Source organism: Lichenostomus cassidix, chromosome 1Aa, assembly GCF_008360975.1.
Source record: "Lichenostomus cassidix isolate B80296 chromosome 1Aa, HeHo_3.0, whole genome shotgun sequence".
Taxonomy (NCBI): domain Eukaryota; kingdom Metazoa; phylum Chordata; class Aves; order Passeriformes; family Meliphagidae; genus Lichenostomus; species Lichenostomus cassidix.
Genome location: NC_139480.1, coordinates 54450149 through 54478119, shown reverse-complemented (window position 1 = coordinate 54478119; position 27971 = coordinate 54450149). Strand labels below are relative to the sequence as shown.

The window sequence follows — 27971 nt, the reverse complement described above, 5'->3', positions numbered from 1 at the left end:
AGAGTGATGAAAAGATGAATGAAGTTATGAATCTAGCCCACACTTTTCTTCAGAATTTCTGTCGAGGAAATCCTCAGAATCAAGTTCTCCTCCACAAAAATCTCAACTTGTTCTTAACTCCAGGGGTAAGTATTTCATTTGAAGTAGAATATGATAATTGGAATTAAATTTGGGCTTGCTGAAAAATCCCAGCGCTAAATAAATAATTTCACTAAATTATGCCTCTCCTCTCTCCTCTCTCCTCTCTCCTCTCTGCTCTCTCCCCTCTCCCCTCTCCCCTCTCCCCTCTCCCCTCTCTTCTCTCCCCTCTCTCCTCTCTCCTCTCTCCTCTCTCCTCTCTCCTCTCTCCTCTCTCCTCTCCCCTAGTGTTGCTCTTTATGTCATTTGCTTTAATGTTACCATTTTAAAAGTGGAAAACAGTATTACTAGTGGGGTTTACTGGAAGTATCTGTGAATATGTGTCACATCATTGTGCTGAACTTGACTCTGATGTGATTCATCCTGACTCACTGATGGACTGTAAAGCCAAGGTAGAAGATGCTGTGACTGCTGTCATGAAGCTTGTGTGACAAGACAATCAGACCCATACATTTTTGTTGATGATGCTCCCATTTGATTCAACTAATCTGAAGTTTGAATTTCTATTAAATTGTTGTCTTTACAATACAATGATTGTATTTTTTATCACAATCCTTTTGTATATGTTTGTATGTGTGTTTACAGGTACATATAGAATGATGCTTGCTCAGTGGATCTACTGAGCAAAACATGCTTTTAGAGTTGTGAGTATGAGGATTGTAGACTCTGGCCTGTGTACATTAGGAGTCATCTGTTCTATTGTTTTTTATTTCTGCGTTTTGGGACAAAAGTGAACATCACTGTGCTGAGCACAGTGGGAACCAGTGCCCAGATCCCATCATATCCAACACTGACACTTAACTCGGGTGCCAGGGATGGAGCCTGCTTGCACTCACATTTCTGTCCTTTTGGAGCTGATTTCCTGATCATCCCAGTTACTGTGCTTTTGTGCTCAGTGTGGAGCAGACTTGGTGTGGATTGCTTTCAGATGACACTAAACAGACACATATCCTCTAGGAGCACATCCAACCCTCATGAGCCTTTAGTCTAAGGGACTGACCTAGAGCAAAAGGCCCAAGAATGCACAAAGTCTGCGTGCTGAGTCCTCATCAGCATCCCTTCATGCTCCAGATCTGTTCCTCTTGCTCCACGCTACTCATGGATACACAGCCCCAGGCTCCCTCTGGAGTTAATGTGGAAAGAGACATTCTGTTTGAGAGTGATCAGTCTGCATGTGCAGGGATTTGCTTGCTGGAAGTGCCTCCTCTGTCAGCCACAGAGAGAGCCAGAGCAGCTCATCCTCTCATTTGTTGGCCTCATTGCAAAGTTTGATGGTGAGTGGCACCAGTGTGGTCTCAGGTGTCCCATATTCCAAAGCCCCTGTAGAGTGCTCCAGCAGTGTGGTGTGTGTGTGCCTTCCCCTTCCACAGGGACACAGCTTTGGTTTGTGTCCACTTGAGGACTGTTTGTGCTCATAGGGAAGTGTGGAGAAATCCCATCACAACTGGAAGCTGGACCCCAAGATCACTGAAAATGACTGTGCTGGTGCCCATTGGATTTCTCCAGTTTCCCTTTACCAATGAGCCTTCCTCTCTTCGGGAGTCCTGTGCCTCTCTCAACAATCCCAACGCAGATCTGCTCTGCTCACAAGGCTGTTTCTGATCTGTTTAGCTCCTGGAAGCTGAGACCATGAGGCACATCTTCATGAATAATTACCTCCTGTGCAACGAGATCAGCGAGAGGGTGGTGCAGCACTTTGTGCACTGCATCGAGACCCACGGCCGGCACGTGGAGTACCTGCGATTCCTGCAGACCATCGTCAAAGCAGATGGCAAATACGTCAAAAAATGCCAGGACATGGTAATGACAGAGGTAAGCAAAGGCTTCACATGCTAATCACTCGTGTATTTTGAGGCTGTTTTTCCTGCTCTTGATACCAATGAGATATAATGGCACCCTCGCTTTAGAATTTTCAGCGGCATCGCAAATAATGAATATTTTAGCAGACGTTTTTGGGAGTTTGATCTAATTTTGTAAGGCCATCTGTATAACTACTAGAAAGAAAACATGAGTGTTAGCATGGTGATACAGAGATGTCTATTTGTAGATGATGTAGCATGGAAATCTCAGAGTTACATAAACCTTCATTTTCCCGTAATGTAATTTAGGATCACTTTTACCCACTCTTGTGGCATGGGTTTGCCATATAAGAGGCTCTTAGCTCTATGGATTTGTCTAAATAGTGTTGTAGACCATTTTTTTAGCATGTATCAATTCTTACCTACTAGTTTCTGCCTTTTTTGTTGGTTTTGTTTTATTTCAAAGCATTTCTGTGAGGGTCAGTAGAGCTACTCTAGCTTTAACTAGCTAGATTCAGAGTCTAACCCAGTAAATTCCACCAAGTGGTTTGTGGACAAATCTTTTTGCCAATGAATTTCCTAGGAAAATACCTAATTGACTTCTTTGCAATTAGGATTTGATATATAGTGAGCAGGATAAATGAAGTCTTCAACTTGCAGACACTCATGCATTTAACTGTAATTATGTTAACAGTTCCTTGAGATTAATGAGTGGGTAAAGTTGAATATGGTGAAAAGTCATGGTAGGATTAGAATCCAAGCAACATTTTTATTAACTTTACAAAGTGCTTTTTATTTTTGGCTTGGTTTGGTTTTTTTTAAGAGATGTCTTCACAAAGAAGTCACAGATAAGCTCTAGATTTTTGTGGTATGAGCAAATCTAAATTCCACTGAAATTTTATTCCACAGCAACAAGAGGAAAAAGTTCTAATTAAGAAAATAAAGCTCCTGCCTACATGGATAACCTTTAATGAAATTCACCTCAACCTTTTCAATTTGACTGAAGTGTTTTAACGTGCAATATCAATTACAAGCCTTTGATTTACATAATTCAAACATTTCTTGTGCCTTTGTGGTTTTAGATTTTTCTGCTTCCACCAAAGGCTTGTGTAGGGTTTTTTTTATCATCAAACAAAATTTTTAGACTTTTCTCAATTTAAATATATTTTGTTATTGGCCTATAACAGCATAAAGATAAACAGTCCTATTACATTTTCAACCTGACTCCATGATGAAAGTAGAAAGGAACTTGGTTATGACATTCACATTGTAAGTCCTGCAGGATTTTGCTGGGGGGAGGGAGCAACCCTGGTTTGATGAAAGAGGGTAAGATAATGATCTCTTTTTCAAAAGGTAGGACATTACAGGTAAGCAATTATGATTTCTTAGAAAAGGATGCTAATTGTGAAACTTGAATGGCAATCTACTCTAAAGGGAACAAATGGTTGGAACTTGCTGCAGAGTCAGGACAATTTCTCAGCAGACAACTGGGATGTGCTTTGTGACCTTAAACAAGTGGTGCAGCTTTTCCTGTGCCTCCAGATGGGGCACATAAACAATTTACCACAAGGCAAGAGAGAATATGACTGTACAGCTTGCCTCAACTCCTCCTGTGTTTTCTTTCACCCACAGGAAGTATATTGGAGCTTATTCCTGTTTACTGGGAGTGAGGAATAAACCTCATATTTACATGTTCTACACAGCACCATGGCAAGAGAATACTGTCATAAAATAGATTGAACATCCCTAATCTGGCTGATTCCCTTGTTCTTCTCTCCTTGGTCTCCATGTCTGCAATGATGTTTACCAACCTGAAAGGTTCCTTAGGGCACTTTTTCTCATTACAAGCATTCTTTGAGGTTCCTGGAAGAACTGTGCCTACCAGAGCAAACACTATTACAGAAGGGAAAGCAGAATTTACTTTGAGCCAGATCAATGTGGCAGCAGAGTTTTCTACTACCTGTAGTATTCTGGAGTAATATTTCACTGAGCATCAATAGCTACTCCAATACTGACCAGCCTTTATTATATTTCCATAGAGTTCTTAACTCACAAAAAATATACTGCACTGGAAGAAAATGCTGCTGGGTTGTTTTGTCCCAAGCTCTTGTCCCTTTAAAATTTTTTTTCTGTGCTGTGGATTGTCCAGAAAATGTCTGAGAAGTCATGGGTGTAGAAATACTTTAGAAACCCAAAGATAAATGAGAAATAGGAATTGCAGGAAAGACTGGATTCACAATTCACTCCAGCCAAATGTCAAAGTAAAAATAAGCAAGAAACGGGGAAAGCACAAACAGAAAAGCTGTGAATTCAAAATTTGAAGTGTTGAAACCCTGGAAAGTGTAATGAAATGTTTCTTGACTTTTCATTACAGGAGACTAATTTTAATTCCTGTTCTTGCTGCTTTCCCATTTCTCAGCAGCTCCAGCAACCTTTGTGCCTACCCTTGAATTGAGTAAGCTGGGATTTCATGTCACGTATGGACTGGAATAGGTCAAGTGCCTAATTCACAAAATATATGTGACTTTTGAGCTGCTGGGGTGTGTTCTGTATTAGAAAGGGTTTGTGGGAGCTTATTTTCACCCACACTGAGAGTGGATTGTGCTTAAAAGGACAGTGATGGAGAGAGGATTCCAAGCAGGGTTAGAGCAAAACTCTTCAGTGAGATGTGCTGAGATGGGGTTGCTGGCATCCAGCACCACCTTGGATCCTCTTGAGATGAGCAGTGCACTTGTAGCAGAATCAAATATTTATCACATACCCCAGTCTTCTGTTAAATGAAAGTGCTGACATGACCCTGACAAAGTCATGACCCAGCTGCCAAACTTGCACAGGGTGGGAAGAATTGTCCCTTGTTTCCAATGCTGGGCAAGGGCAGGGAAAAGCTGGGTTCAATTCCGGGTGATCCACAGGCTTTTTGTGTGAGGCAGTGTGGAAGATTGCATCTCACTGCACCTCAAGTGCCTATCTATAAAACAGGGATAATAATGCATCCTGGCCTCCCAGTAGGAGGTGAGGATAATTAATTAACTTCACACAAACATCGAGATGGTAGGAATAATAAGAATGGCATGCTGTCTTAGGTAAAGACAGAGCTACACAGAAATTAAGCCTCGAATTCACCTTGCATTAGTGCATTCCTTGCTGAGTTATTCCAGATTTGCACTTCTGTAGATAAGAGAAGTTTGCCTTGGGTATTGTTTTGACATGTTCATTTGGTAAGCCACATGAGAGTAATTTTTGTTTGGTTGTTAGGGTTTTAGCTAAAGAGTTTTTATATTTAGAGCTAGAACTAAATAAGAAATTAAGAAAATCACAGAATCATTTAGGTTGGAAAAGATGTTTAAAATCACCGAGTCCAAAATGACTGCAGCTCCAAACCATGTCATCTCTTCCTCAGCTGATCAACGGCGGCGAAGATGTGCTGATATTCTACAACGACAGAGCGTCGTTCCCAGTGCTGCTGCAGATGATGTGCTCGGAGCGCGACCGAGCCGACGACAGCGGCCCCTTGGCCTACCACGTCACCCTGGTGGAGCTGCTGGCCGCCTGCACCGAGGGCAAGAATGTCTACACAGAGATCAAGTGCAATTCACTGCTGCCACTGGATGATATAGTGAGGGTAGTGACCCACGATGACTGCATTCCCGAGGTACGATTCGCCCAGGGAGGAAGCAGGCTGTGCGTTTTTAGAAACTCAGGCATGGTTGTGTTGTTTGTAATGCACTGGCAAGTTGAGTACTTGCACAGGAAACAGGCTGGAAATGGGTGGTGCTTCTTAAGGTGACTAAGTGAGAAAGGATAGACAGTATTTAATTCCACAGAGAATTCCTTGTCCCTTATGCTTGGTTTGTTAGCTTTTCAGACCTGACACCTTGATTTGCCTTCTTGGCTTTGTCCAGCCAATGTGAAGAGTTTAATGTCTCATAACTCCTGGCTGTAGCTGTGAAGACCCAGCTGAGTTGTTGGTCAAGCCAATGTTTTGCCACTGCCTGAATTTGTTGGGAATGATGGATAAAATTCTGTCCATGCTGAAGTCAGCATGAATATGGGTGAAGTCTCATTTTATTAAACTCAACTGCAGTCCCACAAATGTTTTTATTCACTGCATATGAAGGCACAATTCTGCACCTCTCATGCTGAAGTGGGACAGTGATACTGCCTGGTGGAAAAACGGGGCTCAAAACAACAGAACTGGGGCCTGCAGGAGTTAAGACTCCCTCTGTGCCATGAAAATTGCCCTTTTGATCAACTAATTCTTTTACTAAAAAGAAATATGTTTGCTTTGCATGAAAGTTCCTCTTAACATTAATTTCAACAGATGGCAATTAAAAAAAAGCCCAAACAAATGAAAGCGAAAGGTCTGATCTGAGTTTTCTCTTCACTGCATTAAACATATGCAACTCTCTCTCCTTTGACCGTGACAAGAAATTTTCAGTGCATCTGCATATGTTTATATTTAATCTATACATTTTGGGCACTGAATATCCATTTTTATGCTGTGCACATGCCAGAAAGAAACACGACTGCAGTCCTCCTCCTAAGCCTTGTGCTGCCATTGCTGCAGTCCCAGTGCTCCACAGCCTTTCTCTGTGACTTAGATCCCAAATGCAAGTGCTGCATTAGGACTGTGGGAAGATTGGGACTGCAGTCCTGGCTCTGCTGAAGACTTTTTATTTTATATTTGGCAAGCCTGTCACAAGGCTTCAACCCACCACAGTCAACTGGCAAGTGTAGGGGTGTGCTGCATTTTGACAGGCCCTGCCTTTGGAGCCCAGGCTTTGCTAGCCTTAATATCAGTTAAATATCAGAATTATTATTGGTTTGTTTTGTAGGGGTTTTGTCGTTAGAGTCAGGATGTTTGCAAAACCTTTTCATTGTTCTTCATGTGGTCTTTCATTAAGCACATCAAGGCATGTGGTGCCCTCCTTCTCCTTAAATCTTCAGAACCAAACATATGCATTATTATGGTTTTGAATGTTTGTTAGTACTGGAAGGTTCATCTTTATTGTTCAGTATTTTTGCAGGTAGAAAACATCATGTTAATTGCTTTTACTGTTCCATTCCATAATGATTGTGTTTTCACTGTTCCTGCAGGTGAAAATTGCCTATGTTAATTTTGTTAACCACTGTTACGTGGACACTGAAGTGGAAATGAAAGAAATCTATGCCAGTAACCATATTTGGAAGCTATTTGAGAACTTCCTTGTTGATATGGCAAGGGTAAGCTTCACCAGGTGTTAAATACTACAGAATAGTCATGGGTGACAACTGAACTGGCAAGAACTTTTTTTGGTGAATTCCTTCTATTTTGTTAACTATTTTTATTCAAAGTTGACAGTAGGTTAAGAGGGGTTGGTTGGTTTATTCAACAGTCATTTCTAATTTCTTTATTGTCATTTAACCTGCTAATTACTACCAGCCTTCTCTTTCTAAAAGGGCTTCTTGGAACCCACGTGCCTTTCTCTTTTCTTCCAGAGAAATAAATTGGGTGTGTGTACATGGCTGAGAGCCTTTGTACGTCTCTTGGGAACATGTGCTACATGTCATTATGGTGGTGACTAAAAAACCCCCACATCTGTAATCTCTTCCTTTACTCTGTTGTTATAGTGAGGATCAGGGATCAAGATCTTCTTTGGCTCATGTTCCTTCTTTAATCTCTGTTTTTGTCTTTTATTCTCCTGTCAGTGCATTCTCACTGCTGATGTGAAAGGCAGGTGCAGAGCTCTGGTCCCTCAGAATACTAATTCAAATAGAAATTACAGCTACAAGGTGACAGGGCACAGGCAGTACCACAGGCCTGCCATTCCTGTGGTCCCCAGTGAGCTTCACAGTGTCAGTACTTGTTGAATTAAATTTTAAGTTACAAGTTGAATTAAGCTTCCTTTTCCAGCTATTTTGAAGGCAGAAAACAAGGGAAATCTTATGACTTCCACAGGGATTAAATACAATAGTAGAGTCACGAGGGGAAGCCAGTGGGATGTAATGATTATAGCCTATATTACATATCCTTTTCTAGGAGGTTAATGCTTCTTGTTATTGTAAATAATTACAATATTAATGCCAAGAAACGGTGTTGCTCTTTCTGCTCAAGAAGTAGAACCATGAGTTTTTGGGTTTTTCCCAGTCCACAGTCCAGTACATTTTATAATACTTAAGTTCTCACTCCTTGCATGCTTCATTTTGTTGAGATGAAGAAAAAAGGGTTAAAGAATCTCAGTTCAGTCCTGCAGCAGACATTGACCTCTAGTGTGCTACAAAATAATTTCTATGAGACCTATTGGGAGCAAATACCATGAATTCTGGCTAAAAGAAGAATGAATGCACAGACTTGTGCTGTACAATAGGCACTGGGACCTGTTCATTTATTTGTGAAGCAGAAAACTTATGAACAGTTGGGGTTTTTTCTTTTGTGGTTGGTTTTTGGTTTTTTGGTGCTTTCTTTTTCCCCTGGGAGCAGATTATGGCAGGAATGTTTTTGCTGCCTTTTTTTTTTTTGTGGTAGCCATTTTCAGGAGTAATTAGTCCTCTACAAACCCTGTTTTCTTGCTGTTTTGTCTCTCTGGTTGTGTTATACAGTGAAAGCCCTTCTGGAAAAAATAACCTTGGTTGAAAATTAAAATAAGAAACACCCTTAGAGGAGTTTTAATCTTACTGGTTTTACCTCGAGAAGTATTTTCTTCTATTTAATTCCCTTTCTGGGTTGCCCTTTCCTGACATGTCCTGACCCTGACTTCCCAAACAGACGATCCCTCCTCCCTAGCCCTTGAACATGGCCAATTTTCTGGGCTAGAAGCAGACAAGTAGAGAGAAGGCTCTGTCCAGCTTTCCTCTCATGAACCTGGAGACAAACTGCACGGTGCCAAATGCTGTGGGCTTGTCCAGCTGCTGGTGACCACCGAGCTTGTTTGCACACATCCCTCTCAGAAGAGAATGAGACCCCAGGTCTTCAGAGGTGAAGAGAGAACGATTAATGCTGCATTTTGTGTGTGTGCTGTTGGGACTGAATGGCAAAATGTAGGTTTGCTTTGCTCTCCTGCAAGGATGTCAGAAGCACTCTGGCCTGTCCTGCTCTCCAGGCATGGATAGCTATATTTTCTAGGTTATGGAGTGTATTTGTTCGGATTTGGTGTTCTGAGGCCCTGACAGAGTCCATGTGTTATAAATATATCAGTGTTCCATAGCTATCAGGACAGTTAGAATGCTGTCAGCCTCATGAAAGATGTTACAATAGCTTTCAAAGCATTTAGAAAAAGAGCCCTTTGATCCTCTGTGTTCCAGTGAGCTAAAAGGGATGCTTTTGCATGGGGGAAGGGGAAATGCTTTTCTTTTAGCTGCTACAAATGCCTGTCAGTGGGTGAGTTTGTGAGCTTTGAGTCTGTCATTGGAGAGTACCAAGGTGAAAGATGGAGAGTATTATCCCCAGGTTGGATTCCTTCTGTTTTAGATATATATTTAAAAAAAAAAAAAAAAAGTAACTGATTTTTTTCTCTTTTTTTCTGGATCGAGGAAGGAAATATTTAGTCCCCAACTGTCATTTTCCTTCCCACAACGTGATGCACTGCAAAGCAGGCATGATGCAGATCCGTGTATAAAGTGGGTTTGCCAAAAGCCTTCGCGCTTCCAAAGACACCCTGTTTCTGCAGTTTCTGCCAACCTACTTTCTCCTGTGTGTGACTTACAGCGTTGTGCTCAGCAAAGTGGGTGCTGCTGAAGGAAAGGCTTCCCTTTCCTGCGTGTGGCCCAGCCTGTGTAAGTCAGCAGCTGTAGTCTGAGCAGGATTAAAGAGCTGGGATCTGACAGCTGTAAAGTCATTCTGGCTTTCTCTGCAGAATTTTTGAAGTATTATTCATGTGAGTTTTGGTCCCAAAGCCTCTTAAGGGGTTTTTAAACACTGCTTTCTCAATCCTCATCTCCATTTCATGCATTTCAGGTTTTTTTTCTTCCACTGAGGAAGATCTTGCAGTCCCCAGAGGGCAGAGGCATAAGAACAAATGAGAGGATTTCCAAATTCCTTCTGTGCTGGGAATTTTTCAGACTGTTGGAATTTTTCTGTTGGAGCAGAGTGGCATCCCTGCATATGGCTCTGCTTTTCAGGCAACTGAAGGGGAAAGCTTAAAAGTGTTTTGCAATTTAGTTTTGGTGATTTCTGAATTCACTGTGCTAGCACTGCACAGCTCCTTGTCTTCCTATTAGGATTGCATGTGCTGAGCTCAGAGCTACTGGTTCCAGCCAAAATTGGCATGCAGATTAATTAAAAGCAAAAGAACTTCCAGAGATTTTTAGATCTATGATGTCTTTTTTTTAAAAAACAAATAAAAAAAACCTTTTTAAATGAGTTTTGATTATTAACTCAATCATTTACCTTCATGAGGGCTGGGGGTGGTGGTGGTGTCACACTTTTCCCAAAATGGAAGGGCTGCAGAGTTTGCTATTTAATTTTAGCCACTCTTGCTACTCTGACCAAAATCTTTCCTGGGGTGATAAAAAATGCACTCTGTGGAGGCATGACTGGTTTATCTGACACATTTTAGATAAGCAGACAAGCAAGCTCCTCAAGATGCCTCATTTGTCTAGGCCTCAAGTTCTCTTTGGTTATTCCTCTGCCTAGTATATGACAATGCTAGACTCCTGGTACTTCTGTGATCCCCTGAGCTCTGTCACACCCTGAACACAGGTGCTCTTGGATGTCTTGTCAGTGAACTTCCTTAAAACAGTCCTGGTGAAATTGCCGTCTCGTGGTGACAGTGGCAGTGACATGACAGGGTCATTACATGACAGTAATTAGAGAGAATCTTTGCCCTGTGTGAGATTCAGGTGTGGATTATCTCTCTGCTTCTGTCACCAACTTTTCTCTGTGACCTTATGCAATTCATTCAGCTTCTCTGGACTCCCCATCCCTGAAGAGATGTAATGGTAAGTGTGTACCACTCAGGTTTGTGATTATGTGTTAAATGCACAGATGGCAATGAAAAGGCTGCCTCTGGAGTCTGTATTCAAAATAAAATCTGCTTTTGCGTAGATTCCCTAGAACATTGCAGTTGTCTCTGGCTTGCGTAGGTGAAAGAGAAAACAACTCTGCCTTCATTTCTTGTTAAATATGACTACAACTGCTTATTTAAAGGGTGTTGAAGAGATAGTATGACTACAGTCTGTACTCCTTATTTGTCCAGTCTTGCCTTTCCCGCTGTTTTTGGCTCTCTGTAGACTCCTTTCAGTACTGTGTACACTGACATATGCAAAGTTAACATGACTCTGTATAGCTGTTCACAAGTGTTGAAGAGAAATAAAGGAAATACTGAAGGATGTAATCCACCCCAGTAATTTTCCCTTTCTTTAAGTGTGACATCTTTACACAGCAACAAACTTTTAGTGTCGTACCAAAGGGAGTCTTCAGGATCCTTTTTTGTAGAAATCTTCCCACTTCGTCCCACCATTTAATCATCCTTCTGTGTTCCAGAGTTGTTCTGGTATCATCCATTCCCTTCTTTCATTGTTTTAGCTTGGCTTCTGTATTTTCCCCATGTGGCTTCCCTAAGAATCACTGCCTGTCTTCCAGTACTATCCTAAAGCCTGTTGGTATTGAGTGTGCTGTTTCCCTTCTTTCCCTCCTTTTAAACAACATTTCTCCTGCAAATGAGCTTCATGTTTGCCACCCAGTTGAGGTGATTAATTGTTGAGAGAAGCTAAATGCTGTATGAAATCTTTCTAACCTCAGTTGTTTATGTCTCATCTGTCTCTGAAGCATCTTCCATCCAGCCCTGCAATGGGAGGAAAGGTCCATTTTCTTCTTGAATCTGTCTAAATGTGTAAGTGGCATGCAGTGTGCTGATTTAGGGGGATTTCTTCTTCATGATGTGGGAAAGAATAGGCAGGCAGCCAGAAAGAGCTAGTTCAGAAGAGAATGGTATTCAAAAGACAATGTGGACCTCCAAAAATAAAGATGAACTACCACAAATCCAGCTTGGATTCTTAGCACAGTTATCTCTGATAGATTTTGTGTAAAAATCTTTCATTTTTACATTAAGGAGAAATACCAGATGTGTTGTAATAAATGCAAAATAATGAAGCTGGCTTATTGGAAAGAACTAAATCTCATTGTTTCCTCCTCCTTCCTCCCTGCAGGTTTGTAACACAACCACAGATCGTAAACATGCAGACACGTCTCTGGAGAAATATGTCACTGAGCCTGTCATGAGCATTGTGAGTGGCTTCTTCAATTCACCATTTTCAGATAACAGCACCAGCCTCCAGGTAAGGAGAAGAGACACAGACGCATAAGTTATTCAGACCGTTAATAAGATACCTTTTGCTACCTGCTGGAGTAGGAATGCTGTCTCTTTTCACCTTCCTTTAACTTCTCTGTCCCCTCTCACATCACTGATTACCAGCTTAATTCCTCTTTAAAACACTTTAATCATTTACATCTCTAAACCAGTAGACAGCTCAGTGTGGTCAGATTTACTTCTGGCTCTTGTGAATTCATTGGAACGGGCATCCTTGCAGAATAATCATTGTATTTGTGTGAGGGAAGTGCTGTGTCCTATGACAGAAGGAACACATGCCTGAAAATGGGGAAGACTCCTCTGTCCTGGTTTGTACTGTTTGCTTGATATCAGTGTCAGTCTGAGAAAAAATGGCATGATGTGGCCTTTTCAGAGGTGCAGCATTGATTTCTGCTTCTGCCAGACCTAAAGATCAAAGAGAATTTAATGGAGCTATAACTTCAGTCTACAAGCTAAAAACCCCTTGCTTTACCTTGTGTCAAACCCTAGGGCAGCTGTGAGGAGATCCTTACAGATATAATTCCACGTTTGTTTTTGTTTTCAGACACACCAGCCTGTTTTTATTCAGCTGCTGCAGTCTGCTTTTAGAATTTACAACTGTACCTGGCCAAACCCAACGCAGAAAGCCTCGGTGGAGTCATGTATCAAGACTTTGGCTGAAGTGGGTAGGTGCCAGGTTTTACTTTGATTATTGCTCTTTTTGTTTAAAGATCTGACTTGAGGTTTAACAGTTTTTAATTTGACTCTACCATCCTGAAATTGTGTCTGTGGTGATTTCAGAAATCCCAGTTTCTGAGGCTAAATTCTTCCTTCTTTTATAACCCATTCAAATCTGCCTCACCAAATAGGGTTGTTAGGGTGAAACTGGTAGGTCAGAGGGCTGAGCTTGCTAAGTGAGTGATGGTTGAACTTTCAACCATCAATTTTAATTTGTTGGTTGAAACTTTTGATGATTTTAACTCTTTAATATCAAGCAAATTATGATATTAAATCACAACATAAGCAAAGGTGTCCCTGTTCAAATGCGTTTTAAAACTTCTTATCCTACATAAAGAAAATATTCTTCACCAGAACACTGCTAAAACTGGCAAAAGTTCATAAAGTTAAATTTCCATAAATATGATTTTTAAGCCTTCTGCTATGACAGAATAAAGGATTATTCAATATAGTTTCCAAAAGTCAGCGATGCTGATTGCTTGTAGAATAAGGTTCTGCTCAGTGTGAACGAAAGCTGAGTAGAGGGAGAGATACATAGAAATTGGCTGAATTCTATTGTTGATACACGTATTAAAAAGTATTAATAAATAATGATAAAGCAATATGAGAGGGTCCCTGAGCCATCTGCAGCACAGTAACAATCCACTCTAAATTTAGATTTTTGGGATAGCTTTACAGAAGTATCATTTAACATTTTAGGCAAAACATCTCATTAACTTTTTGTGTGAATGTGAATAAGCAGTTGCCTAAAAATTTAGCAACCTTCAATTGTTTTATTTGTTGTGCAAATGATTTAATTATGGATCCATCTGGCAAGAGAACTTGGGAAGTTGGAGACATTTAATTTCCTTTATGCTACAGCTACTACAGTCTCACATAGAGCTCCATCTCTACAAATCCTTGTTTGTGTGTTTAACACTTATGTCCTTGCTCTTCTCTGGCATTTCTGGAAACAGTCATCAATAAATTACTTCCTTTGGGAGTCTGGGGAAAGGGGGAGAAGTAGGGCAGGTGAGAGTATGTTTGAGACCAACCATGCCCTCTGTGTGCTTGTCGACAGCTCAATGTCTTCATTTCTGTCGAGCTGCATCTAAAATCAAATTCTAGCTCAGAGAGGTCGTTGTGTTACCTCATCAAGATGAGGGTGTTTGGAGACAACTGAGCATGGGTTTATTTTCCCTTTGGCTACGTGCCTACAGCACACAGCTGATTCTGGCATGAAAAATTCCCAGCAAATTCCAGTGATACAGAGCTCTGCTAATTGCCAGATGAGTCAGGCCAGGGTCTCACTGGGCTTTCTCTTCTCCCAAGGGGCATTGTGCTACGACGAGAAGAAATGGCCTCAAATTGCACCAGGGGAGGTTTTGGTTGGGTATTAGGAAAAACTTCTTCATGGAAAGGTTGTCAAGCACCAGAACAGGCTGCCCTGGAAAGTGGTTGAGTCATCATCCCTGGGGATATTTCAAAGACATCTAGATGTGGCACTTAGAGACCTGGTGTAGCAGTGGACTTGGCACTGTTAGGTTACTGGTTGGACTCTCTCTTAGAGGTCTTTTCCAACCTAAATTATTCTATGATTCTGTAATGTTGGGACAGCCAAGCTGAACTTGTCCCCACAGCAGCTTGACAGGGAAACCACAGGTTACCCCAAGGGGATGGCAGATCTAGCTTCATGCCAGGTGTGCCAGCACATGAAAGGGTTGGTGGTCTTGGGTGGGTAGTCTTCTGGGTGCCTCTTGTTGCTGGAACCAGGAATGGCTGATGTCTGCAGTTTGCTTCAGATGTGTGACTTAGCTCCCTATTTGTGGAATTTAATTTCTACAGTCCTTTCTTTCATTCTGTTTTCTTTTTTCTGGAGATGGTTTACAATTGTTGGGTTTTTTTTAATAAATAAACTTTCATGCTGTCCTATGGGTCCAACCTCCTTCCTGCTACTCTGGCTTCCCACCCCTGGGACCTGAGCCATGCCTTGGGTACTCTCAGGCGTGGCAGAGCGGAGCTGAGCTGTTGCTGAAGGGCATCACTCCATGTCCTCCTCTGGGACTTCCCTGCAGCAGCAGAAGGAAAAGGGAGCCTGGGAAACCCCTGGGGGTGCCACAGGCTAGCAGCCTCAGAGCAGCTCCCTGAAAGCTGATTTCCTTGCTCATATCATAGCTGCTATTTGGGGATTCATCACTAATAGCAATATCCAGCATGGTAAAATTGTGTTCTGTTCAAGAATTGTCACACGTTTTTATTTAGTGTTTTATTTTGACAGTGCAGAAATGGAGAGTAAGAGAAGGGGTGAGGGGGATTTCCCCAAAGAGCAAGTTAGCTAGAGAAGAAGTGGAAGCAGAGTTTCTGACAAACACCCCTGTGCAAAATCGGCCTGGCCAGCGGAGATTTTAACCGCGGGTGATACTCGGTGTTTGTAGGCACGATGGCAAACGTGTCTTGCCTGGGTTAGTTGAGTAGGCCTGCTCTTCTCTGTGGAAATACATGGGAAAACTGCCCCAGCTGAGGGTACCAGAGACTGTTAAAACCAAACCCCTTCTGTGATTGCAGCATGTGCCTGCTGCCTTTCTCTGTCGGTTGTTCCACTGCCCAAAATGATGCTTGGCTTTGAGAAGCCAGAGGCATCTTCCATGATACAAACAAAGCAGCCTGCCTGTGCCTCTTTTGCTGCTGTGTATGTGGACCTTTGTTTCCCTCTTCTGACTTGAGAGTCTGACAGCTTTAATGTTAGGGCCTTCGTGTTTCACAGCAGGGCTTTAAAAAGCCTCTAAAAAGATTTTGCCTATATCAGAAAGATGGAGTACTGGACAGATTTACAGCAGGGACCAAAGACTTCTGAAGGAAAATAACTGTAGTACAGAGTTGAAAGAACAAACGTGACTTTTTTGTTGTGGTTGTTGGTGTGTCATTGCCCTGGATTTACAAATGAATCTCAGGGGGAAGAGAGATCATACACAGATTTCCCAAGATATCAAAGATCCATATAATGACTTACTTTAAAAACCCACTTCAGAGCAGGTTTAAGCAACATAAAGCTTTCAGTGCTTCCTGGTTTGTTGCTGGCAGGTGAATGCAAGCACTGCCTCAAGACCTCAAGATCATTACATCTACCTTCTGCAGAGCACTGTAAGAATGTGTGTTACCCTGCAGGTCAACAAAAGGATATGTTGCAGAAGCTTATTTCTTTCAACTCCACTTCACCAGTTCCCTGCCTCCAGTTCAGCAGGAAGCATAGAGGCTTGCTCCTCTTGCTCAGCAGAGCCCTCTGTGCTTCCAGGAGGTTTGGAACACATGGATACTGATGTGCACCAGGAGACATTTGGCTGCTCGGCATGAATAGAAAGACTTAGGAAATAATATACATATATTAATGTGACTTGTTCACATGGATTTCTGAAGCAGGTTCTCACAGTAGGGAGAATGAACACATTATACATACATCACTTTTGCCTTTTCTCTATTATTACATAGGACTGAACTTTTGTTTGAAAATGCAGCCCAGAAAATTTATTATCAAAACAGCTCCCATCTCCCTGGTAAAACAGTGACAAATGAAAAATGTTTAAAAGTTCCCCAGACCCTTGTGAAGCAGAGGAACTAAGACATCTAGCCATTTAAATTATTTTGAATGAATTCATTATCAGAGGACTTTCAGTTGGTGCATTTTATGATCTTTGCAAGGTTGAGAAGGGTGGAGGCCAGTCTCAAAGTTTGCATTTTAAACCATCCACTGTATTTCTGTAAAGACCGGGGAATACCTCCTGTCCTCTCAGCTAAAGGTTGTATGTCTTGAATTGCATATCTTAAATGGCATTGGAGCAGGGTCTTTCTCCCAGAGCTGACCAATCCTTCAGGACCCACACAGAGAACTGTCTTTGCTTCTTAATTAAGCAGAGATTCTTGTATCTTCACCTCTGAGCATCAGCTTTCTGTTACAAGGACAAATGTAGTTTTCTCATGCTCTTGTCTCTGTAGTATCCATTAGTTTTCTCCCTTATGTTTTTAAAAATTGAATCTTGCCTTTGATACTCTGTGTATCCCAAGGATGTAGTCTGTGTATGCCTGTGCTGTGATCACCAATAATGAAATAATTGGAATTTCCCAGATGAGCAAACAGTGCCAGATAGGAACCTGCATTCTGTTAGACCAAGTCTCTTGGCAGACCCTCTAAAAAAAAATCTGTTAGCAAGCCAAATTGCATTAGTCACTCACCATCCGATTATGCTCTGGGATGTTGTGCGGGAGAAGCAAAAGGAGAATTCTTGTTTCCATCCTACAAAATCCGAGGCGAGCCCTGTAAGAATGCCATTTCCTAAGTTGAAAACTGGAACAGGTACAGAGGGAGCACTGCTGTGGTGCTCAGGGGAAAGGAGACCTGTGCTCCAGGAAGGGAATTCAGAGCCCCCATGTGCTTTGCCGAGCAAAACACAAACCTGTGGTGTTGCTCTTTAAAAGTACTCAAGAAGATAAATGGTCACAGAGGCATTTAAGCTGAAGGACAGTGCTGACCCAAAACCAACGGGACATAAATTACACTAGGTTGTAAATAACTTAAATAAATTTAGATTGTAAATCAGAGGATTGGAACCAACTTTGGAAGAATGTCCTTGGTCATTGGGCTGAGAGAAAGTGGAGGGAGGAGGGATGGCAGATAAGCCTTCATTTTAAATGGGTCTCAATAAATTTTTCCAAAGACATTAAGGAACATGGGTTGTCTGAAACAGAGAGCAGATGGTCTGAAGGTGTAGTGAAGTCCTTTCTAGTGGAGTATTTATTCCTTAATTTAAAGTCACCAATACCTCCTTGTACAAAATCCAAAAAAACTCTCCTGTGGTTCTTCTTGACCGTCTTTATGCCCTCTAAAGCCCTTTACTTTTCCCTGACAAATTACAAATAAAAAACATTAAACATAAAATCTAGGTCACATTTTATTGCTTCTTTGGAATTATTATGTGTATTTTAATGTCCATATAGGAGAATTTTTGCATAACAATTTTTTTTCAGTCCTGAAAATATGTTTACTTCACTTCCCATTTGAATTTTAAAATCTTTTTCCATTTTTTAAAAAGCTAGACCTTCATTTTCAATTTTTAGTTCAAATGAAATAATTATCCTGTTGTTACTTTTTTGACAGCAAGGAGAATACATTTCAGATGAAGCACATATTTTATTCTATTTTAACTGTTTGTGTTTCCCTAATTGCAAGAAAAATTCAATGATGATCTTTTTACAGGCTGATAAATATTTTAGCATAGATTTTCCGTTGGAAAAAAACATCCAAGTGAAGGGTACAAGATTGGCAGGTTTGTGTCTTGTCTACACAAAGCTTTTATTTCCCTTAAAAAGTCTTGCTGTTGCTAGCATTAGTGTCTCTCCATCCAAATGCATTTGTTAAGCAGTCAGTAAATGATTAAGGAGCTGGAGGGACTGATTTATGGAACAAAATTAATTGAACTAAATATGCATCGCTCCGTTACGTGACAACTGGGAAGCGTGGGAGAACATGATAGAGCTGTCTGCGACTACCAGGGGGTGTAAACTGTGAGCAGAGGAAAGGATTCACAGCCAGCTACAGCTGGGGCTTTTTCCTGACCACATTGCCCATCACACCCCTCCTTGAGAGGCTCTTAGGGTTGAAATCCCCCTGAAAACCCACGCCAGGGATGGTTCAGGGTTAATTTAGCTGTGAAGCCACTACACGCTGGTGTATTTTGTCTATACTGCAAAAGATAATGGAGTGAAATTTAAAATTAGGGAGCAGTAGGTGGAAATAGCGAGAACAGCAAGGTTCCTCATGGCAAGATGGATTATTCTGGAGAATGGGCTTCCAAGGAAAATTACAGGCAAGGGCCACTTCCTGGAAATCCTTAGGGCTAAATTGGTCCTCAGACTCAGGCAGCAGCACAGTGAAAGGACGATGCTTCAGGAGGCATTCCTGAAATTGCTCCAATTGCTGTGCTTCTGTGAAGAGAACTACATGCAGGTAATTTAACAAAATAACACCTGGGCTCATTTCAGCCTCTCAGAGCAGCTGGACTGTGCTCCTAGGACTTTGCTGGAGTCTTGCTTGCTCGTCGAGAGCACCTTGATTTTTAGCTACTTGATCCTTGACATTCATGTTGGCCTTTTCTTCTGAATCTCTGAGTCCTTTTTCTCTGTTTAAGCAGCAAGGGGCAGGAAAGCTGCTGATGCACTGGATGCCCACAGAACCACCCAGCACAGGGCAGAGCATTTTGCTGTGACCTGGCTGAATTGGTGGCACCGTGTTTCTTGCCATTGCCACAGGTCCCATTTGCTTGCTCATCTTGGCTCTCTTGCTGAGAGATAATTGGGAGCAGTGGATTGAGAGTTAGTAGTTCAAAGGATTTCCCAGAAATTCCATCTCCTCTGATGCTGGCAAAATGATGTATTCAGGGTGTAATTAGCCCTGTGTGTGCTGCCCTAGGTGGGAATTGGCCAGACTGTGCTGCCCTAGGTGGGAATTGGGCACTGGATAGGCCTGAGATGTGCCCTCCACTGCAGGGCAGAATTTACCTTTGCTGAAGACAACAGAGAATTGCACAATATTTTGAGTTGGAAGGGACCCACAATGATCATTGAGTTCATCCTGGTAAGTATGCTGCTGGATATTTATGTACAGACAGCCATGTAGCTTTTGCCCAAGTTCACCAGTCAGATGAAAGACAGAATTTTACCCCCTGTTGGCTCCTTTGTCTACCAGCTCTGACTGTACTTTGCAAGTTTGAGTGCTGTCCAAAAGTATTTCTAAGTGGAACAAAAATAAACATGCTTTTAAATATTTGATGTTGATACTTTAAGGGAGATTGACACATTTTGAAGAGGAAAGCAGCCTACAACACCTAAATTAAAAATAAATATTTATGTTCACATTTGTTCATCAGCTTTCCAAAATGCAAAAATATGTTTCATGTTGTTTTAAATAATGAAATGTGAAACAAATGAAAGATAAACTTTCTACAAGCTGCAAAGAAATAAGAAGACAAAGGCTTTGTTTATAGCTTAGACTTCAACGGTGCCCTTTGACAACCAATACAAATCTTAATTACAAATGGAATTATACATGTAAGAAGTGCTCAAAACAAAGGAGTATTTTTTTTCTCTCTCTGGTTTTCTTTGTGATAGTTTTAATTAGCTGCAACTCTTTGAACAATCATAGTCCTTGACTGCTCCTCAGACACTGATGGAAGTTGTTAACTTCAAATGGCATCTACAGGACTGCAGAAGTCTGGGTTTTCCTCTGAGCAGTGTGCTCCCCATTGCTAAATTTATTCTTCAATTTATCAGGATTCTGCATACATTCCACTTAATTGAGAAGTGAGCATTGTCCAGTAACATTCCAGTGATTGACACTGGGACACAATAAATTGGATTAATAGGCTGCAGCACCCTACCCACACTGGCAGAACTTTAATGGACTTCTCCAGTAAAGCAGGCAGCAACAGGGCAAATGTGTTTTGAAAAATAGCCCAGTTGAATTATATGGAAAAACAATCATTAGAAATAATGGCCAGCCACACATGGCATTTTCCACATGCTAATCAGGAGCCTGCCTTCAAAACAAATGGAGAGTGGAAAGGAAAAGTCAATTTGTGTCTTCCCAGCTTGACCTAAAAATATTTTTTTTTTCAATTCCCCATGGCAAACCGTTTAAAAGAAAGTGCCTACCAGGAATGGAATTAGAAAACTCTCCTGTATCCCAGTGAAACAGCCTGATCCTCAGGGGGAAGCCCCAGTCCTGCATCAGGATCCAGCCTTGCAGTGGGAAGAGAGGAGGGTGCCCTGAACCTGCGGGATCCATTGAGGCGATGAGAGTGCCCCTGACAGAGCACCCTTGCCAGCCTCTAAGGCTGGGGGTTGAGGTGTCACAGCCAGATTTAGGTTGATAATAAAAGCTGTCATTCCCATCTCCTACTGAGGGGAAGAGAAAGTTTGTGCCTGGGCTCTGTGACTCACAGTGCTTGGCAGCACTGCAGCCTTCATTCATCAGAGCTGTGTGGTGCCTCTGCCTGCACGTCCTCCCGTGGGGTTGGAGGCATGGGCTCTTGGGGAAACAAGGGCATCTGCTGACTTCACACCTTCAGGACTTAAAGTTGTGGATGTTTTAAGAGCTGGCAGGGAGGGGTGGAATATTTTTGATGCCTTCCCCCACTGTGGAAAGCCTGTTAGTGTGGAGTGGTGGGGAAACAGCAATTTGGACTAATGGTTTTTTAAAATTCACCTTGTTTCAGTAAGGAAAACTGAAAACTTACTTATTATTAGTCATTATTGCAAATGGATTAGAACTGCTTCTCTGTTTTACTTCTAAGTGTTTATTAAACATTAATTGTGCCATGGAAATTAAGTGAAATGACATAGAATATAGAGGCTAATCACTGGAACAGGACATAATCTTTCAGAGATACTGCTGTATCGATCACAGAATCACAGAATGGCCTGAGTTGGAAAAAGTTAAAGCCCATCCAGTTCCAACCTCCCTGCCATGGGCAGAGACACCTTCCACTACCCCAGGTTCCTCCAAGCCCCATCCAACCTGGCCTTGGGCACTGCCAGGGGTGGGACAAGCTCTTCTTTATCGGTTGGATTTCAAATGACTCATGCTGAGCCAGAGAACAATGTCACTCTGATCTCCAGTGGAATGGAGAGGAGCAGCTAAAACAGAGATTTTAATGAGGGAGAGGGCAGATACCTTCTAACATTCTTTTCCTTCTAACATTTCCTTCTGACATACCTTCCAAACTTCCTTTTCAAACAACAGTTCAGGATGCAATAGTACTTTAATAGTGGATGCCCTGTAAGAATTTCAGCAAGTCTTTCCTCTTTTTTTTTTTTTTTATTCTGATATTCTTTTTACTGTCATTTCCTGCCTCTTAAGTCTGAAAAAGAAAAAAAAACCAGCATTTTTAGCTATTGGTTAAATTTTCTTAACTGTCAGTTAGACTATCAAATGTTTATTAACTACTGGATGTATTGCAGTGACATTCAGGAACCATCCAGGAATCCAGGGTTTAGCAACCCTCGCAGTATAGGAAAGCTAGAGAGAAAAGGAGACAGTCTTTTTCAAATTTAATTTGTATGCACTTGGTTCTTCAAGGTCTTCACAAGTGAAATACACAGAAAAGCAACAGAGAGTACTTGGGATAAATTGGATAAATGTGCATATGCCCACTAGAAAGAAGAATTTTAGAATTTCCTTCTGAATAGAGTAAAACTAGCTGTGGAAATAATAACACATACTTTGTTACTTTTATTAATATATCTGGATTTTTTCAAGTTAGTAAAAAAATTATTCTGTTTTAAAAAATAAATGTCTGTGTCTGTGAAAATATATAGTGGAAATGATCCAAGTACAACTTGCTTTCTTTAACTAGATTACAGCTGACTTCTACCATTTAGGTATCCTTAGTTTTAAGGGTCTTTTTTTTTAAGGGTCCTTATTTTTAAAACCTGTTGAAGTGATATCACCCTGCCCCTTAACTTGAACAGGATCAGGCTTTTGCGTGGCATGATCTTTGTAAGATTTTCAATTTTTTTGTCAATATAAATGTCTTCTTCTTTTTGTTCCTATTAAAGCAAAGAACCGTGGGATTGCGATTCCAGTGGATTTGGACAGCCAGGTCAACACCTTGTTCATGAAGAGTCACTCCAACATGGTGCAGAGGGCAGCCATGGGGTGGAGGATGTCAGCCCGCAGTGGACCTCGCTTCAAAGAAGCTCTTGGTGGGCCTGCCTGGGATTACAGGAATATCATAGAAAAACTCCAGGTACAGACATAGCCAACGGCTTGGGCAGCAGGGGGAGTGCAGGTGTGGAAAACACCAGGGACAGGCCCAGTGCATATTTTGTGCTGTGTTGGAGGAGCAAATGCACTCCTGTGTGGGGCAGCTGAAGGCTCAGCTCTGCTCTGGTGTCTGGGCAAAGTGGGGCCTTTCAATCCGGGATCAGCACTCAGCTCCTGCAGAAGTCAGGGGGAGGAGGTATCCCAGAATGAGCTGAGCTGGAAGGGTCCCACAAGGATCAAAGTCCAGCTCCTGGCCCTGGATGGACACCCCAACAATCCCACTCTGTGCCTCAGAGCAGTGTCCAAATGCTCCTGGAGCTCTGGCAGCCCTGGAGCCATGACCATTCCCTGGGGAGTCTGTTCAGTGCCCACCACCCTCTGGGGGAAGAACCTTTTCCTGAAATCCACCCTAACCCTTCCCTGGCACAGCTCCAGCCATCCCCTGGGTCCTGTCCCTGAGAGGTCAGCACAGAGCAGAGATCAGGGCCTGCCCCTCCTCTTCCCCTCGTGAGGAAGCTGCAGAACTGCTGTGAGCTCTGACCTCAGTCTCCTCCAGCTGAACAACCAAGTGCCCTCAGCCCCTCCTCATGTGGCTTCAGCTCCAGGCCCTTCCCCATCTCCATGCCCCTCCTTTGGAGGCTCTCTCACAGCTTTAGATGTTCCTTATATTGTGGTGCCCAAAACTGCACACAGTATTCAAGCTGTGTTCTCCTCAAAGTGCTCCACAGAATAGGATCTCCTTTCTGCCTTTTCATGGCCACATGTCCTTTTCTGGCTGCAGAGGAGGTATTGGGGGTTTTGGGAGCCACTAGGCCAGGTTTGTATCACTGCAGATTTCCATGAGATGGAGATCACCTTGTGCATGTATGAGCATTGCTCTTCCAGCCCACCATCATCCTGCCTGTTGCCACAGGTTTTGTGAGCAGCACTGAGGAGGAGAAATTTCAGAGAACAGCAATGGGCACCTTCTCCCCCTTGTCCTGCTTGAGGAGTGGCGTGAAGAAAGGCTTGAAGTGGCTTTACAGTCACCTGGCTTGCCCAGGGCTCTTGCAGCTGGGCACCAGAGTGGTTCCAGCAGTGCATCACACCCAACTGTGCGACTCTGCAGCGATGTTGGTGTAGTTCTCTTGCAGTTATGGATGTTGTTCTCCTGTCTTCCCCAGGACGTGGTGTCCTCCTTGGAGCAGCAGTTCACCCCCATGATGCAAGCTGAATTCTCAGTGCTGGTTGATGTGCTGTACAGTCCAGAGCTCCTTTTTCCTGAGGGCAGCGATGCCAGAATAAGATGTGGTGCTTTCATGTCCAAGTAAGTGGAGTACAGAGGGGCCTATTTGCTTCTTTGGAAAATATAGCAGGGTTTTAACATTTTCAACAGCCCTCACCTGTGCTTTTCAGCAGAGACTAAAGCATGCAGGTGTCTGAGTTCACTACTGAAAGCTTAAAGTGAGGTCTTTTGCTCCATGTTTTATGTTTCTTGGCAGTTTTGTTTTCTGGAGAAAGCAGAGAGGGAGGTTGCTTGCCATACCTGCTAGAAATGAGATGCTAGTGGCTTGTTAAAATTGTGACAGGCTCAACCTACTTTTCTTAATGGACTAGTTTTGTTACTACATTTTCCAAATCAACAGCAGAAACTTAGACTTTCTGTGGTAGAATTTTCAAGAATCCATAATGAATCAATGGGGTGCTCAAGGCTTGTGGGTTTTTTGTTAGGTTTTTTTTTTTTTGGTACAGCAAATAGATATTTTAATTTTAAACTGCCAACAGCTCTTTGAAAATACATTTCACTGGCACCCCTTTCTGGTCTTAAATTATTAGATGTTTTATTTGCAGTCTGTGCATTGGAATAGAGTCTTGCAAATTTTTTATTAGTCCTCAAGTGAGATGCCCTCCCTGCCCTTGAGAAACTATAATTTAAACAGAGATAACTTGGGGGAAATGAATGTATTTGGCAGCTCTCCTGATTCCTTGGCTATTTGCATATTCTGCAGAGGTAGCATTATAACAATATATTTTATATGTTTGGAAATTTTATTTTTTAAATTTTAATTTTGTGATTGTCTCATCCCATGTCCTCTGTCTAAACTCCTGTTTGAAGCCAGCATGAAAATGCAATCAACACCTTTCTGTTTTCACAGAATCACAGAATCATTCAGGTTGGAAATGACCTCTAAGATCACTGAGTCCAACCTGTGTCTGATCCCCACCTTGTCACCCAGCCCAGAGTACTGAGTGCCACATCCAGGCCTTCCTTGGACACCTCCAGGGATGGGGACTGCAAACCTCCCCAGGCAGCCCCTGCCAATGTTTAACAGCCCTTTCTGTGAAGAAATTCCTCCTGATGTCCAATTTTGCTTAATTACCTCCCATGGCAAAGGAATCCTTAGATAATATAGAAATCCCTAGGTAAAGATGTACTTCTTTTAAAATGTTGTTAGTCCTGCAGGCCTGAGAACTGCTTGGTTTTGTACTCAAAACTCATGAAATGGGTGAAGATGACAGTGGGAGAGTCCTGCACAGTGTCCCCACTGAGTCCAGAATGGCATTAGCAATCCCTGGAGTCATTTAAAAGACCTGGCACTTAGGGAAATGGTTTGGTGGTGGCCTTGGCAGTGATAGGTTAATGGTTTGGCTCGATAATCTGAGAGGTCTTTTCCAGCCTAAATGGTTCTGTGATTCCAGCTTAGCAGTGATCAGTTCTGTTGTGTTTCAGAGCTGGTCTAGATGACAGTGTCAGCTCTCCCAGCCTTGGTTCTGGAGACTGTTTGTGATTTAGGACCATTAATGCTGCCATCTTTCAGTGCAAATCAATGGCCACAGTGCCTCTGTGTGATGCATGCTGATCTCAAACCATAATTTGATGAACTCTATTTTATCCACCATAAACCAGCACTGGTACTGAAGGAAAAAAAACAGACCTGTCTAAAGCCTTCAGTTTTCCTCCCTTTCTATTTTCACAAACGTTTCTCCAGCAATGTGTGAACCAGTGCAAGGACCTGTGCACAGATCTGTTCTGCACAAAGACAGAAAGGCTGCTTCTGGTATCGGCTTCAGCTGACTGAAATCCAAACTCCTGTCACAGTCATAGCTGGAGACAGAAATGTACCTTGTTTTCTGGCTTGTCAAGTTGTTGTGTGAATGTAAACAGTGATTATGTTTCATCCAAATGTCTGTATTTCTGAACACTTCCATGTAAGGGTTTTTGGAAATCCTTTTGGCTGAATACCACTTGCTAATTGTATCATAAATATAATATAACCATCATAGAAGTTGGAAGGTGTAAAGGTTGTAGCTTTTAAAGTTTGCAAGATGCATGGTGAATGCTGGTTACCTTTAAATAAGGGTTGAAATAAGTTAACTTTAAATAAAGAAAGGATGAAATAGCAAGTCTGGATCTTAACTGAAAGCCCTTATAAAAAGTGGATGTAGAATTCTGCCTTCTGTATGGGCAGTAAGATATGCAAATTGACACAAAAATCTCCCAACACCTTGAAAGTCCCATTTTCTTTTTAATTATGATTTCTCTTGCCCACTTTTATTTCCTTTCCTTGAGGAAAAATATAGTGATGGGCAATTTTTGCATAAAGAAACTGTAGTATGGCTTAGCAACAATGTGCAATGCTCTTTAAGTTTTAATATTTTACTTTAAGGTTGATTAATCACACAAAGAAGCTAATGGAGAAAGAAGAAAAGCTCTGCATTAAAATTCTTCAGACGTTACGAGAAATGCTTGACAAGAAAACTAACTTTGCAGAAGAGGTACTGCTACCACTTTAATATTAAATATAGAACTAACAGCACGGTATTAAAACGTTGGCTGTGGGACAGTAACAGAATCTGACATTATTTCAATTTTGTATATGTTTTAGGGATAACTTGGAGTCTTAAGAACAGTGTGGTAAGGTAGGAAGTTGGTTTGGAACAAAAGAAACTATCTGCCTTACATAGTTCTGTGTGAGGGACTTGACAAGAGTCAAGGCAAGGAAGATGAAATAAATTAGCAGTAGCAAGTATTGCTATGTATAATTGTTATATATTGGATGTCCTCTATTTCTGGTGACTAGTCTTCATATGTCACACCTAACTTTACCATCAAATGAATGGAAATATAGGGATTTTTAATTGCAATTGTACAATTTTTCCCTGCTGCCTGTGGTGCCAGACTTTTGTACTCCACACACTTTTTAATGCTCGCAAATGTGTGAAAGGAAATCTGCAATGTTTAAGCAGAGCTGCCAGTTTTGGGAAAAAGTGACATAGTCTGTACTCTGTGAGTGTCTAATTATTTCTTGCATTCCTCTCTCCCCTCATTGCCCAGTTTTCTCTTGTAAAACCAAGTTTTTCAAATGCCTCTTTCATTTTGCCTGTTCCTTTGGGTATCAATAGGTAGATTCAGATTTAGATGTCAGCTGTCCCTGTTCTTTCTGAGCCTGATCCCAGTGCCTTTTGTGTAGTTTCCTCTTATCCGTATTTTTGGGTATTCCCCAAATCCTTTCAGCATTATTCACTCTTAAATATGAATCACAGAGCTATCAGCTAATCTCTCAGTGCTGACATCAGCCCTGCCCTATGCAAAAATAACCAGTGTAAGCAGAGAAAACCAACCCCATATTCACCTCCTACTCCAAGAAAACTGTGGTTAGGCCTGGGCAGACAAATTCTCTTTTAATGTCATAAAAATAATTTCTCAGGGGAAGCAGGTATTATTATTCTTCATTATTCATATTTATTCTACTAGCATTCTGAGTGCATAACATCACTGCATCACATGGGAAAAATAATTTGCTTTTGTAACTGACCTTTGCCAAACTTCTCCAAAATAATTACATAGACCCACCATAAGTTAACCTTATCTCAGACTACAGGGGAAGAAAAAAGGCAACACTTTTAATGAAGGACATGAAACAAGCAAGAAGATTTGCTTGTTTTAGTTGCTGCTTGTACCCTGTTGTGTGTGCTGATAAAGAGAGGTAGAGTTAAGGGAGGGAATTCCCATCAGAGGGAGTGTACTCCCATGCAAGGGCTCTGCTTTTCAGGAGTGCATAAAGGAGTTGTATTCCCAAATCCCCCATGTGACCTCCATCAGCTCAGGAGGCCATGGTGGGTAGAAAAGCTCTTTGTACACAGAATTTCTCCCCTTTCCTCCCTTGGAATCCCATTGGTTTCACAGAGGAACGTGATGAATCAGTGCAAACAAATACATGAATAAACAACCTTGGATATGCTTTGCAAGTGCTTCTC

General features: G+C 41.8%; 1 protein-coding gene across 2 annotated transcripts in view; it reads left to right on the top strand.

Annotated features, from left to right (window-relative positions):
• ITPR2 (inositol 1,4,5-trisphosphate receptor type 2) overlaps positions 1-27971 on the top strand; it is a 242393-nt gene that overhangs the window by 105070 nt on the left and 109352 nt on the right. For both annotated transcript variants that reach the window (XM_085049080.1, XM_085049079.1), the window contains 9 exons: positions 3-125; positions 1750-1950; positions 5338-5589; positions 7035-7160; positions 12063-12191; positions 12768-12888; positions 22526-22716; positions 23897-24039; positions 26381-26489. In XM_085049080.1, coding sequence (XP_084905206.1) covers positions 3-125; positions 1750-1950; positions 5338-5589; positions 7035-7160; positions 12063-12191; positions 12768-12888; positions 22526-22716; positions 23897-24039; positions 26381-26489 — 1395 coding nt within the window. The remainder of the gene's footprint in view (positions 1-2; positions 126-1749; positions 1951-5337; positions 5590-7034; positions 7161-12062; positions 12192-12767; positions 12889-22525; positions 22717-23896; positions 24040-26380; positions 26490-27971) is intronic.